The 15,959-nt window shown below is 30.1% G+C and overlaps 1 protein-coding gene across 1 annotated transcript in view; it reads right to left on the bottom strand.

Moving 5' to 3' along the window:
- Positions 1–520: 520 nt before the first annotated feature.
- The window catches only part of LOC139519839 (limbin-like), a 43,817-nt gene continuing 28,378 nt past the window's right edge, over positions 521–15,959 (bottom strand). The window contains exons 20-30 of the mRNA XM_071312114.1: positions 14,808–14,900; positions 11,984–12,092; positions 10,288–10,434; positions 9,677–9,778; positions 8,892–9,017; positions 8,368–8,421; positions 6,530–6,699; positions 5,888–5,975; positions 5,083–5,243; positions 4,806–4,889; positions 521–912 (exon numbers count right to left, since the gene is read on the bottom strand). Of these exons, the coding sequence (XP_071168215.1) occupies positions 525–912; positions 4,806–4,889; positions 5,083–5,243; positions 5,888–5,975; positions 6,530–6,699; positions 8,368–8,421; positions 8,892–9,017; positions 9,677–9,778; positions 10,288–10,434; positions 11,984–12,092; positions 14,808–14,900 (1,522 nt within the window). The 3' untranslated portion in view covers positions 521–524. The remainder of the gene's footprint in view (positions 913–4,805; positions 4,890–5,082; positions 5,244–5,887; positions 5,976–6,529; positions 6,700–8,367; positions 8,422–8,891; positions 9,018–9,676; positions 9,779–10,287; positions 10,435–11,983; positions 12,093–14,807; positions 14,901–15,959) is intronic.

Below are 15,959 nucleotides of genomic sequence, written 5' to 3'. Positions count from 1 at the left end.
ATATACTTTCAAATATGTCTCTCAAAGAAACTTAAATAGTATTTTTAAAATGACATTTTCTGGTGAAACGCTTTTGAAATATTAGATAAGAAATCAACAAATGCCTGAGAAATATAAAATTTAAAGTTTCAAAATCCTATGTATTAATCAAAATGAAAAAATATAAAATATAAAAGACTTATAAATTGAGCAAAATCACAGACTTGAATATCACAGAAATAAAAATAATAACAAAATAACCAATATTGCTATGGTTTTCAATTATCTAATTAATTTAAAAATTATTTAAAAAAAAAAATATAATTTAATTTTTTTTTCTAAATGTTTCTTTTTTTTATAGAAATGACCGTAAAAATTTAACTCTTCTATCTCAAATCAGAACAAAGAAAGTTGAAATAAATCGTGCTATATAACAGTGAAAACTACCCTATAGACCAGTAACAAGTAAGAGTTCTACAAATGGTTATCGACTGTTGTCATGTTATTTCTAAAAATAGTTTTGAACTGGTATTATTTTTAAATCTCTAAAAATTGTCCTCATCACGATAGGTAGATTCATCAGCTAATTTTTTCAAGAGCTTCTTCTTCTTCTTTTTTCTTCCACCAGCTTCTGCTGGCAATGGAGGTAGTTGACGTGGCGCTGAGGCTACAGGTGATTCAAAATGAATATCCTCGCCAAACGCACGCCTTTTATTTGATTTTGAAGTTGGCCTATCAGAGTCATTTTCATAGTTACGAAATCTTTGATGAGTGTCAAATGAATGATCTTCATAATAGTTATCTGAATGCCCTCCCAGTGGCTCTGGTCGCTCACCATAACCACCAAAATCTTGTTCATTGTCATAGTAATCATCCTCCTCAATCATCTTCTTCTTCTTTCCCTTCTTTTTGGGGGATTTCCGGCTTCCAGTGCTGTGAAAGAAGATTAATATTTATTACTCTAAACTACTCTTGAACATTCATTATCAACTTACAAAAAAATTTCATTTAAAACAAAGAAATCTTCAAAAAATTAATTTATAACTATGCAGCTTATATTTTATAAATATTTCAAAGTCATCATACTTTTAAAAAAAAAAATTCTGACCTGCTTTCACCGTTAATAATAGCATAATTCATGAACTATCCTAGCTGTATTTTTACAGATAATTTAATGTCTGACATTCATAGAACAATTATATACGTAATCAATAATTGTCATCTTCCATAAAATACCAACCCAAAGGTGTACCTAATGTTATTTTCATTTCGATGTATTAACAATGACTTAACCTACAATATAAGTTATATGGTCTGCTTACTTTGCTACTGATCCCCTACGGATCCATAGAGGGTTTGTAAAATCCATAGGGGGTGAGGCTGAATGTCGAATCTCCTATGGATTTTATTAACCCTCTATGGTACGAGGGGGCCAGTAGTTAACTGTATAACAAATTTATCGCATGCTGGACTTTTTTTTACAAGCCGTGCGATAATCCTTTATATTGTAAAACAATAAAGTATCACTTTTATATAAAATTAAAGTATATTTGCCAATACACACAAGGCAACTATTTTATAATGCATATATTCTACCATATATAGACTATTGTAGTTCAGTTTGGGGAAATTTATTACAAAAAGATTCAGATAGAATCATAAAACTTCCAAAAAGAGTAGCAAGAATTATACTGGAATGCGATATTTCTATTCCATCTAATTTCATGTTTTCTTCTTTAAAATGGCTATCTTTTACCAAAAGAATAAAATACCAACAATCAATTTTAATGTATAAAATTGTAAATGGGCTAACACCTGATTACTTAGCAATTCTAAATATTGATGATGTGCAACGCCACAACCTACGATCTGTCTCTAATAATGATCTTTTTGTTCCAAGGCCAAATACAAATTTTTATAAAAAATCTTTTCATTACTCTGCAACCAAAGTATGGAATAATTTACCACTCGAAATAAAAAAATGTCCTAATGTGGAATTATTCAAGAAACATAGTTATAATCATTTTCTTGAAAATTATATGCAAGTCAAATAATTTGTTTTTCTCTAACAAAACTATATCAAATATTGTCATTTATTACCCTTTGTATATTTTAGTGGTTGAATTGTTGTATATACTAGTAATATATATTGTAATTTAATGTATCAATGTTAACTGTATGCATGTATTTTGTTTGAGGGCCTCAATGAAAATTAGAATTTTTCTAATTGAGTTACCCTCTTTAAATAAAGAATTTATTATTATTATTATTATTTGTTCAAAAATCAACAATGAAAAACAACAACATTAATAGATGACGTCATCATTAACGCGTCATGAACCCCCTATGAAATTTACTAACCCCCCTTCTATCTCATAGGGGTCACCATGTGACGGCGTTACTTAACCTCACAACGTGATATTTTACAAGCCGTGCGATAATCCTTTATATTGTAAAACAACAAATTACAGCAAAAAGTAAAATAACAAAAATAATGAACTTCAATGAAAATCCAAAACAGAAAGTCCCTAATCAAATGGCTAAATCAAAAGCTCAAACACATCAAATGAATGGATAACAACTGTCCTATTCCTGACTTGGTAGAGGCATTTACTGTAGAAAATGGTAGATTAAACCTGGTTTTATAGCTAGCCGATACTTATCCTGTAAAATTTGATCGACTTGTAACAAATATATTTTTAGAACAATGATACATGACAGATCACTCATTGATAACTGTTGTAGATCAATATTACACCAAATACCTCACAGAATTTTAGAGGTTTGCATTTTTTATCAACACAAGGTACAAAATATTTAAGTATACAAAAAATAAGAAAAAGAGTTTGAATGTATTATAGTTTGATGTGAATTCATCAATGGAAAGGTTATTACAAAGATTTATTGCATATCAGTTAATATATTTATATCTTTTATGCTGATATGATTTGTATAAAGTCTGCTAAGAATAAAATGTTGAGTAATCTTTCTGAATAATTATATCTAATACATTAAAGTTAGTAATTTTATAAATACATTATATTTCAAATTTATGTAAGGACTTTACAAGTTATTGAATTTGGAACTTCAGATATGGTTCAAACAATAAAATAATAAAAAACAGTTTTTTCTAATAATACCTGTTCATTGCAAAAAAAAATTACAGTTCTTTAAATCAAAGATTTGTTAATTGTCTCCCTTTGTGAATATATTGCATAAAAAAGCATGCAGGCTTTAAAAATAAATCATAACTATCATTGGTCCTATTGATGGAATGGATTTCATAGCTTTGAATAAATGTTGTTCATACACATTGTCCCAAACTTATACTAAAAATATTTATTATAACAAGAATGTGTCCAAAGTATATAGATGCCCCACTCGCACTACCATTTTCTATGATCAGTGGAATGTGAAATTTTTGTTAAAAGTCTAAGTTGGCATTAAAATTAGAAAGACCATAGGGATGTGTACTAAGTTTCAAGTTGGTTGTCTGGCCCACTTCAGGTTAAAGTTTTTGGTAAAGACGGACAATTGAACGGACGAACAGACAGATGGATGGAAAAACAAACAGACCCACAGACCAGAAAATATAATGCCCATAAATGATCACATCTAAAAACACCTACACAGTGACATAAAGTACAAAAAAGGTGCAACAAACAACAAAATAATACATGCAAAAATTGTACTTTTACATTAACAAAACTTTTGTACATCATACAGATTATGTATAGAAAGAGAAACAGTTGTAAATTATGCAAACCAAAACGCCACAGATAGTCAGATATTGAAATTTGAAACTTTATGGCTACTGGTCTTCAAAAAATGGTTTAAATACATTTTAAAATGAAATTTAGATTTCATTATGGCTATTAAAAGAAATTCTTCAATTTTCATAGTGTTTGTTTTCTGATCACAAGATGACCTAAGGAGACCAACTGCCATTAGAAAGTAAGGTACAAATTTTAAAGAACTTTCCATTTGTTAGTTTACAGTGTATGCAGATAAGTCATTCACCAAGTTATCAGCTTGTTTTACGATCAGCAAATTTTCAGCTTGTTTTGCACTGAAAAACATTTTACATTGAATCTATACTTTTTAAATAAAATATTTCAGAAATAAGAACATCGTTATAAGTTACATTCATTTTTGGATTATATTTCTATTGTGGGTATATAGATGGACAGATTTCCCAATAACTATAAGTGATTAGGAAGTATGTCAATTCATTTGCTTTTTGTTCTTTCCTCTGTCAATTTGTCCTTCTGTTGAACTTTTGTATAAAACAGTGGTATGAAAATATTCCGCTAGGTATAAATCACATTAAAATTAAAGAAATATCTTTTAAACAAAATTTAACATAATTGTCTTGAACAATTTATAGTACAGAATGGTCAACGGATATGCTCTTGGCTATTTTTTTGGTTTCATTCATGAGATTCACCCACAAGAATTTTGTTTTAAGGCATTACCATTATTTTCAAAAATATTATACCAACATAAGGTTTTAAAAATTATTTATTAGGTGGAAAACATTTATTTTGATTTTTATGCTTTTATAAATCACTGTATTTTTGTCTCAAACATTATTGCAGAATTTAAAATAAGTAAACCTGTAATCAAGCAAGGAGCTCCTGAGTGCTAGCTAGCCGAGTAACAGAATGTTTTACAAACATAAGAATATCTTACGACGTATTTAATTTAATTTAGTCTGTAATTAATTTATGAAAGACTGATTAAAAAGCAGACATGAACATTTAGTGAAGCAAGCTTTCTAAGAAAATGAACAAGCCTAGTGTTAAAAATAAAATATAATCAATTACCTGTCTGAGAGCTGTGCCCAAGGTGCAGAGGACTTCTCTAATCCTTGAACACGTCGAAGTAGAGAGCTATTCCTCCTTTCATTACTGAAATAGAAAACAAATATTATACTTAAATCATTGCTTTACTATTCAGTTACTGAAAATACAGAAATAATTGTGATGTTTTTATTAAAATTGCAAAAATGTGACAGTGTTATAATCGCAATAATTAAGTTGAGTCTTCTTTATTACTTATAGCAAAAAAATACCTCTTCAAACAATAAAAGAAAATATTTACCCTTTATCCTTTTGACCAAGTGCTTGTTCTCCATATATTGTTGCCATTATCTTTTTGATTTCTTCGTCTGTTTTAGAAGGGAACAGCATATTCAATACAGCAACACATTCACTCTGCTGTAGACTGCTATACTTCACCAAACCTCCAATAAATTCATATTCCTACAAAATTGCAGATTAAAATAAATTGCAAAATAGTTACTCTCGCAATTGTTACCAGTTAGTTCTAAGATCAGGCAAAACACTTTTTTTTATTGAAAAATACAAAATTATTGTGGCATGTAAAACTATTCAAAGATGTTTCTACAACTGGGTATGGTAGTCTCCTTCCATGAAAGTCTTTTGATGAAGGAGCCAATGACAAAAATAATGTGGAGCAGGATCTTCTTGGGGCTATTCCAGAAAAAAATGTATGGGGGGGTTGGAAGGCACATTATATGAATAATACATGGGTGATGGGTATCAAAGCAACTTTTCACAACTTTTCACACTATAATGCACTATAATTCTCAATTACAATTGTCTGTTTGTCGTAAACTGCCTTCCACCCCCCACCCCCCATACATTTTTTTCTGGAATAGCCCTTACCATATTGGAACACCTGAGATCAACCCAGTTTTTGGTGGGGTTCTTGTTGCTTAGTCTTTAGTTTTCTATGTTGTGTCTTGTGTACTATTATTTGTCTGTTTGTTTATATTTTTTAGTTTATTTTTGATCTATGAGTTTGAATGCCCCTCTAGTATCTTTCACCCCTCTTCTAGGACATCACAGAAACTATTATTTGAAATATTATCATTATATCTTACCTGTTCCTGCATTTTCTGCATGCGTTTCAGATTATATTCTTGTCTAACATTCTCAAGGGTTTGTGCGATCTCTCTGTCCAACTGATTCCTGTTAATATTATTACAAAACAATTACCTCTTATGAATAAAATACATTATAGTGATACAAATTATTCATAAAAAACTATTCTATATAAATCTGGAAAATTTCCCTCCAAATGTAATAATTTTCTATTTTTCCCTATCACATAATTTTTTTAGAATTTTTAATTGACACAGAGGTAAGTCTCCCTTTTATTCTATTTTTATAGTTTAATGCAATAGGTAACAGTAATACTCTAACATTTAAACTATGCAAAACATTTCAAGTTAATGAAATATGTCTGTAAGTGCAGTTCCAAACAACCTCTGTGTATATTAGAAATGCCAATGCAAAAAACAGTCCAGCTGCAAACCAAATACTCCTAAATCTGCCTGAAGAAATATTTTGCTTCATGAACATATTTATGTAAAGTTTCATACAAATCCATTCAATGGTTAAGGATTATTCTAAAACAATCACAATCAGAAAGATGAATGATTAGACAAGATGATTCTTTGTTTGCAGAGATTTATAATAACACACACAATATTTGAAAAAGTGTGACCACCATATGAACTGACCTAAACTGTTCCATTGCTATCATTTGTTTGTGTAGCAGCAGAGCTTCTCTAATTCTCATAGCAGTCTTATTTTTACAGGTTACTAATATTTCTTGCAATTCTGTTCGCTGCTGTTCTTCCATAGCCTTCTGACGTACTTCTAGTCTGTCTCGAAGTTTCTTTTTCAACATCTGGAAAGAGTAAGTTTTATTATAAAGTAAAGTGCCTGTAATGGGTACAAAAGCTACAACAATTTCTAGGTTTTTTTTGGTTATAAATTCATTTAATTCGATGAAATCCAAATATGATGTTTCAATTCTGGAATCATTATTGTTTCTGTATTCAAAACTGAATTTCACTGTTATATAATGTGCTGAGATGTATGAAAGATTTACAAGAATTTTGGTATGACCTTATTAGGTCTGAGTACACAGTTATCTTCCCTTGATTTTCGTTGTCCACAAATATAGTCCCTAGTGTGGATAGTGTGTTACTTGCCAATTTTTGTTATACCCCTTGCAAATTCATTTCTTCATGTTTAATGTCTCAAATAGCAAGAAGGGGGATAAAATTACACGTTAAAAAATTTTGATTCATAAATTTTAAGTAAAGTAGTGATTTGGTCCAGCTGAAAAAGGTTAGAAATTAGCATTTCGGAAGCTGTCAAAAGATTTCAAGAACTCCTTAACATAAAAGTGTCCATATTTTGAGTTAGAGCCAATGAAGTTTTGTATAATTTTTATATAATTTGTCCCAAAAGTAGTACAACACACTGTAAAAATATTATTGAGAAAGTGCAGGTGGGATTTTTTTTATATCCATTTATTGTCTAAAATAAATGCACTACGAAATAACTGTGTACTCTGACCATGATAAAGGACAACTCAGGTGTACATTATCATATGGATTGATCATGCACAGTCACCTGATGCACTGATACTCCAATTTCAACTCTGGTACTATTTGTCTTGGTCTGCTAATTACGTAGTGACAGAGGGACCAGTGAAAATTAATTTGCTTACACTAAAATAGGGCTTTTAAAAGAACTTGTATTGGACCTCAGATCAAAATTTGTTAAACCAGACAAAGGGTCAAACATGATAGCTACATGTTCGTCACTTGAACTGCATCATTTTTGTCAATCATGGTCAGCGATTTTCAACAACTCTACTGTCATCACGTGACCAATGTCATGATCTTATAAGTTTACTGTCCAAACGTAAAATAGATTTGACAGAACCAGTTATTTCATAAAACATAATTGTGTGTTATATGTAGAAAGGAAAGATCATTGAAATTCTCGCATTAATTGATAAATGCATGGGTGCAAAAATTTACAAGGAACACATATAGTGTTATACACCTTAGAAATATACTCTGCAAGTTCAAGTACTGCCAAACCAAGTTCAAGTTAAAATTACCACCAAACAATTTTTATGAGTCTATTGCCATTTGACAAATATAAACAACATGTGAAGAGAATGTTTCAGCAATGAAATATTTTTTACAATTGTTTTTTAACATCCTTGCCAATAGCAGAGAAAATAAAAATCAATATATAAAGACTTTCCATTCAGCACTATTTCCTATGTGCAGCGTCATTTATTTTGGGTTTTTCAACAATCATTTAAGGAAATTCTTGACAGATTTATTTTCCAGCATTAAAATCATGAAAAAAATGTCCAACTAGTTGTTAATAATCTACCAGCACTCAAGATAAAAGGCAATTGTAACTATCTCAGTATTCTTGAGGGAAATGCAAATATAGTGTGCTAGCATAGGGCAACTTAACTGCCCAAAATCATGGTATCTAATAATACTTTTGTGAATAACTAATTGTTTAAAGAAATTGTATATACCTTTTCCTGTTTCACTCTATGTTCTTCCATTTGTTTATTAAGATCATCTTGCGCCTAAAAGAAAACAAGAAATATAGAGTGACTTAGCCAAATCACATAGTTTATATGAACATAGACATTACATAGTATTTATTTACATGTATTCAAAGAAAGAAAAACCCAGTGTATGTCAGTGGAACAAATTTATCTTTAAACATAACAGCCATTCATAAAATCAATTGTGGGAAAGCTTCATGATATTCAACTGTAAATTAATTGAAGATCTTATAAGATTGCCTACGCAATAAACCTTTAAAAACTTTTTTTTCAACAAGGGATTTTTTTACCACCTTGGACCATGTCTAAACATTTGTTCATATGCAATTATTAAAACTAGATTCCATACATAATTGTAGTCATATTGTGATCGTCTACAAATTATACGGAATATTTCAAGCATGAATAGTTTTTCGACATACAGAATTTCAATTTATCATAAAAGTAAAGTATTTCTAAAATTTCCTGATAATATTTTTTGAACAAACCTGTCTATGACTTTGTATTATTTTCTGTGTTTCAGTATCATTCAACAAATCCCTGGAATTCAAATCCTCTAGCAAGTTAGATTTCAGATTGTTAATAGCTTTCTGTTGCTGCTCTATTTTGGCAAGCTGCAATCAAAGAAAATAGATTTTATAAACCAAGGAGTTGATAAATATATATATTTCTAAGTGAGTTCTGTGATGATTCTATGCAATTTAAAAACATTTTTAAAACTTCATTTAGGGTTGTGTGTCATTGCTGCTGTCATTGTAATAGTGTAATGTTAACTGAAAGATTGAGTCCATTTATAAGTAAAATACAGATCTAAAATTAATTAAATTTTTCTTTAGATGCTATTTTTTAATCTTAAAGATTTGATTTTGTCCAAATTTCATAACATACCATAGAAGTTTAGATAATTACTCTAGATATTGTCTTTCTGTCTTAATTTCATAAAATTCCTAAAATTTTTCACAAAGTTATTGATGACTAAAAAAAATTCAACCAGACTAAATTTAAATGTTGTCGACACTGACGATGAAATTGAAGATTGCTATATCTCGCTTTCACAACATCATATGGCAGACTCAACAAAAATGAATCAATGAAAATTGACTAATAATTTTCCAATAATAGCAATGCCATTATATAGCAACTAAATGTTTTTAAGATCTGATTTCTAAACAGCCTAAAAAGGGAGGAGTGAAATTCTTCCAGTACATTATTTAATCTGTTTTAGTGTTCTTTTTGTATGTTTTTTTTGTTTTGTTTCATTCTGAACGTTTACCTCTTTGGCCTTTGACATCTGAAGAGATGCTACCATAGCTCCCAATCTTTCTTCCTGGTCTTTAAGAGCTTGAGCTCTTTCTTTCATCATTTCTATTCGCACCTGTGCAACAGAAAATCAAACTTTTTAAATTACAATTTTACACAATACAGAATTGTCAAATTTTCATCATTTCTCATGTTTCAACTCTAATTTAATATTCTTCTTTTTGATAAAAATTGGTTTTCAAAAACCAATTGATAAATTAATTCCTTTTGATGTTAAAGTGTATATAACTCTAGAAAGGTAAAAGTGATGACGCCTGAAGTAAAACTTGATCTGTGTTATGTGGTAATAAGCATTGTGTATAAAATTGATATCATTTGGTAGAGGCAAACTAAAGTTAGAGAATGGAAACAAATTTAAGGACAGAATGGACAGATATCTAAACGGACAAGGGTAAAACTTAATTTCCCATTATCTAAGGCCAGGCATAAAAATATTTCAGTTTTGATGGTAGGGTATTGCTTGTAAAAATCTGCAAAGAGATATGAAATAGGACTTTAAACAAAAAAAGTGAACCATCAATCTAAATCTTATGGAAAATGTGTTTTTTAAAATCAGCTGTATACCTCATCCATAGCATCATCCATATTGAGTCTGTTCCCTTGTAATACTGCCATACGATGATCAGCTTGAGCTTTCATTAGAGACATTTTCTTTTTTAGTCCTTCTTCATCATCTTCTTCAGCATTGTGTTCCAGTTTTCTTCTAAGATTCTATATGAAAGAGAAAAAAAACAAGTTTTTGGTCTTTTAAACTAATGTTTACTGTGTTTATTGTAAATCAACTATCAGGAGCCTCTGGCCTTTGTTAGTCTTGTATGATTTTTTATTTTAGTTTCTTGTGTATAATTTGGAGTTTAGTTTGACTTCCATTATCACTAAACTAGTATATATATTTGTTTAGGGGCCAGCTGAAGGACGCCTCCAGGTGCGGGAGTTTCTTGTTGCATTGAAGACCTATAGGTGACCTTCTGCTGTTGTCTGTTCTATGGTCAGGTTGTTGTCTCTTTGACACATTCCCCATTTCGGTTTTCAATTTTAATTTTCAGATAAATAATTTTGCTCTTATATTACTCTAGTCCACTTTGCGATTTATTTTCATGATTTTCTTATTTACTTGATGTACTTAATAAGGAAAGATCCAAGTTATACATATTTCATGACAATATAAATTCACATTATTTTTCTACTGGCGAAAGTCAATAAAATAATTGCTTGCCGAAACTAGTTGATGTACAGTATTTGAAATAACAAGTTCAACATCCACAGGACAAGAAGTTTCAATTTGATGTGACTGCAACTTATCCATAAACTTTAATCTGATAGACAAAAAAAAAACCACACTTATGAATGGATAAACAACATACATGCAAACTTAGGCACTGATAAAAACAAGAATGTGTCCATAGTACATGGATGCCCCACTCGCACTGCCATTTTCTATGTTCAGTGGACTGTGAAATTGGGGTCAAAACTTTAATTTGGAATTAAAATTAGAAAGATCATATTTAATGTATATGGAACATGTGTACTAAGTTTCAAGTTGATGTAACTTTAACTTCATCAAAAACTACCTTGACCAAAAACTTTAACCTGAACTTTCCACTATCATTTTCTATGTTCAGTGGACTATGAAATTGGGGTCAAAACTATAATTTGGCATTAAAATTAGAAAGATCACATCATGGGGAAACATGTGTACTAAGTTTCAAGTTGATTGGACTTCACTTCATCAAAAACTACCTTGACCAAAAACTTTAACCTGAATCGAACAGACGCACGCATGGACGAACGGATGCACAGACCAGAAAACATAATGCCCCTCTACTATCGTAGGTGGGGCATAAAAAACATAATTATCATGATCCTAATTGAATTAAAGAGTAATCAACATATTACAAAGGCTATCTTGTGTATCTCTATGTTTTTATGTTTCACCCCTGGTTATATTTTGAATAATAATGATGATTTTTGACATGTATCTATTCTTATATTTGAGTTGAAAATGTTCTGTTTCAGCTGTAAATCATACTTTGTCAAATGAATGAGTGCAATTTTTAGTATTTACAATTTGAACTGTGAGCTATTTTTCACAAATGATACCACTTATAAATATTCGGTAAACAGGAAGTAAATGAGCAATGAATGTGAGATGCATCACATGATATAGCATGATCACAAGAAACTTTATTCCAAATTTCATATTAAAAAATATTAATTCATAGTAGCAAAACATTTTTTTAAATTGTATTAAAATATTTACCTCACGATCCATAACTTGTTTTTCTTGTAAGTTCTGCATTAACAGAGCCTTCTTCTGGGATAACTTTTCTTCCAACATTCTTTTCTGTCTTAGTTTATTCAAAGTCAAGCTAAAAAAATAATCATAATATCATAAAAGTCTTGTTTAAAACTTCTTTTTTTATAGTTCTACTTTCAGAAAAAGAGGACAGATCTTAGGCCACACCAATTTGATTCCTTGTTCGACGGACCCGCCCGCACCTATTTTTTTCAAAACAGAATTTTTTTATTTTTTTTATATTCCCGCTTCCTGCATCCGGAAATGTAATCATGTCCATTTCCCGCACCGTTTTTTTTGTAAATATTATAAAAAGATATCAACATTTGTTTTTAAAATCACAGTCTAACCTGTATATAACGATTTTAAACATAAAAGCACCCCACCACACTTTGTAAATATCTGTGAGAATATTTGTTTCAACAAGAAACCTATTTATCCAAAGCGGGAGTGCTTAGATATAAATTTATAATACCTGTTAAGAACAAAAAATTTGTTTCTTTCCCCCTTACTTATATTCCCTATAAAAGTTTTCGTTGTTGGAATAAAGTACAAAGAACTTCTGAAGGATTTGCCTTCAACTGCAATTATATTGTATGCTGGCGAAACAAAACTATCCATAGCCGCTGCATGTTTATGCACCTGTCCTGATTGATTGAGGGGCCTGTCGTTCAGCAGTTATCGTTTGTTGATGTTGTTCATTGATATTTTCCCGTTTGGATATGCATAATATATAAATTAGATCGTTGGTTTTCCTGTTCGAATTGTGTACGCTAATAATTTTGGGGTCCTTTATAGCCTGCTGTTTGGTCTGTATCAAAGCCCTGTGTAAAAGGCCTTACTTTAACCTGTGTTTGTTATTATCAGGTTGAGAACAACCCTCCCTCAGACAAGGGGTAATTTTACTGATGTAGAAAAGAAAATAGAAATACCAAGGATTTGTATAGTTCTTCTATACAAAACCTTTGAAAACTTAGTATTTGTACTCAAAAAGAGGAGAGTTACATCATATTTTAAACAACTTTTTCTAAATGAGGGGTCCACTTATTTTGAATAATATTAAACTGTTAAAGTAAATGTGTTAACATGGTTAAAGTCAAGGAATATTACAAAATTCTTGGACATGTTTTGACCATTTAATACCAGATAGATATATAGTTCTTTGAGAAAATATGAGCCCTTTTGTACAAACAAATATATAAATAACTTATATTGATCCCTCATAAAACATGTAAAAGGGAGATTTATAACATTAAGGGGTTGTCCCCAAACTGATTATGACTTGGATGGAGAATTGTCTCATTGTCAGTCACACATACATAGACCATATTTAATTATTTCTTGGTGAACAGGGGAAAAATACTTCAGAAATTAAAGAAATGTCAAAGTACAAGTGATAAATCAAGCTTTAATATTGTCAAAACCTACTATTTTGTGTTTACAAAAAAAAATTATAATCGCTCGCCTTTACTTTTCAAGCTTCGCCTCAAAAATTAGCAAATTAAATATTTTTTTATTAAAATTTTCAAATCGCTCGCTCGCCCCAAATTTTGGAGTCCAAAAATCCTTAGAACAAGAAATTAAATTGGTGTGGCCTTATTCCCAGATAAATTGTATGGAAGCACTGTCAATGTAGAAAGTGTTGCGATGTTTTCACTATTACTAAAAATGTGACAGGGTTATTACAATGGCAATAATCTTAACTCATATTTTGAATTTTTTTATATACTGGTAAATTAAACAGCATTTTTCTCAGTATCGCAAAATTTAAAATCGCATTTTAGTCTAAAATGACAAAATCCCAATCAAATGCATGCAATTATTTCTGAATTTACAGTAGCTATTAGTTTTCTTGCTTAAACACTTAAATTTAAAACAAATTCTCAACTTAAATAGCGACTGAAGTTACCAAGGGTACACTAAAAACACATAAGTTGAGGAAAACTAACAATGCCTGGGTTAATAACCAAAAAAAAAAGCAAACAACGAAAAACCTAATAGAAAACCAAACACCCCAACACAAATCCCAACAAAAGTTAGGAGTAATCTTAAATTTTCCTAAAGAATCAGCAGTTCTGACTCCACCTGTAGGGTAACACATACTGTTGCAAGTACAAATCAAGTTATAAGTCTCATTCATTGATGTGAAAATTGAGAAAATGACGAGGGGATTGCCGTTGCTACAGTTTATTCATATTTATAGTCATCTGTGACACAAATAGTCCATAATGGCCAACAAACAGATGGTGTCTGTTAAACTTTTGAAGGATGACTTCAACTTAACTTCTTAGAACCATAGGTTCAATGGCTTCCCTGTAAGCAGCAATCAAATATAAAAAAAAAATCAAGATAGGTAAGGAAATCTGTGAAATATCATAACAACAGGAAGATCCAACTGAATAAACTGCCAGAATATTACTACATAGAAATGAAAAGTTAACAATTGGGAAGATGAAATCATCACTTTTGTAGTAATGTTCTATTCCAAACTACACTCATTGTCCATTTTGTAGATGTAAATCAAGATATGAGGCTGATTTACCGGTTTATTTTGTATATATTTTATTTCAAGTTTGATGGGATCTGTTCAACAGTCACCAAACTTTGAATTATTTAGTGCAGAATTCATCTTTATAGAGGAATGTGATGTCAATCATACAAAATATCTGTGAAATTGGCACTACAAATCTCAACTTTTCTTGGCCAATTTGATTTTGTTATAAACCTTACTCTTTAAGATCATTTCTTTTAAATGCAGAAAACAAAATATAAATATGCAATTGTTTACCTGTTTTCAAGTTTAACCATTTGTTTTTCGTGTTCCTTCATTATTCTGTCTCTCTCTTCATCAGAAATGCTCATTTGACCACAAATCAATTTGCTGTAAACAGTAAAAAAAGTTTTATAAAGTAGAGTATCATGATTTCACAGTAGGACAATACATTCAGTGTGCATATTTATGACTGAAATATTGAAAATTAGTAAGGGATTCCACGGATTGATGCTTGTCAGTGTAAAAGTGTAATGCTGACTTAAAAAGAGAGTCAATTTATCAGTAAAATACAGAATTGAAAAATCTTTTTCTTTAAATGATATTTCTTGGTTTTTAAGATAAAGCTTCTATCCAATTTTTATAACATTCCATGAAAGTTTACAAATTAATGTAAATAAAAAAAAATCCATTAATGTCTATTAATGTTAATTGATTAAAAAAGAAGTATTTTCATCATAAACAAGCTTCTGTCCAAATTCTAGAAACTTCATGAAATTTGACAAAGTTATTGATGTATAAAACAACTTTTACCACAGACTTAACATAAATGTCAATGTCGCTGCCACCACTGACCACAGAATCTAAGATTGATATGCCTTATATACTTTGAAACATATTTGGAATGAAAACTACACTTTTTTTGTTTTTTCTTCAGAAGGTAGAAGATATCTTAGGGCCATAATATGGATCCTTGAATTCAAAATTTTAAAAATTATCATTAATCAATAAAAACTCTCATACTATATTAAGATTGTAAGATATCAGTATCAAATGCATATTTTTGAATTTTGTCTTATATATTTGCCTAAGAGATGCAAACTTTAAAGAACTACTGAAAAACCCTCATTTAGAGATCTTGTCAAAGCCCCACCCAGAAAAGTATTTGGTAGGAAAATGTTGATATTGGTATACCAGCTTTGGATAAATGTGTGTCTCATATTAGTGGCAAAAATTTTAACGTAAATAGCAGTTAGATCATATGTGTAAATTTTATGATGGATATCATATCAAACTGGCAAATTACTGGGTAATCTGCATAGAAAAATGTCTTACATAAATCATAATTTATGCTACACAAAGCTTAATTTTGCCCCAGAAAGAGCAGATCAAAGTCTCACCTGAAATCAGATGGCAATACTTTGTGTCATATTTCAAATAGAAAAATAA

Source organism: Mytilus edulis, chromosome 4, assembly GCF_963676685.1.
Source record: "Mytilus edulis chromosome 4, xbMytEdul2.2, whole genome shotgun sequence".
NCBI classification, from domain to species: Eukaryota; Metazoa; Mollusca; class Bivalvia; order Mytilida; family Mytilidae; genus Mytilus; species Mytilus edulis.
Note: the sequence above shows the minus strand (reverse complement) of the source record. Positions and strands in the feature narration are given on the sequence as shown.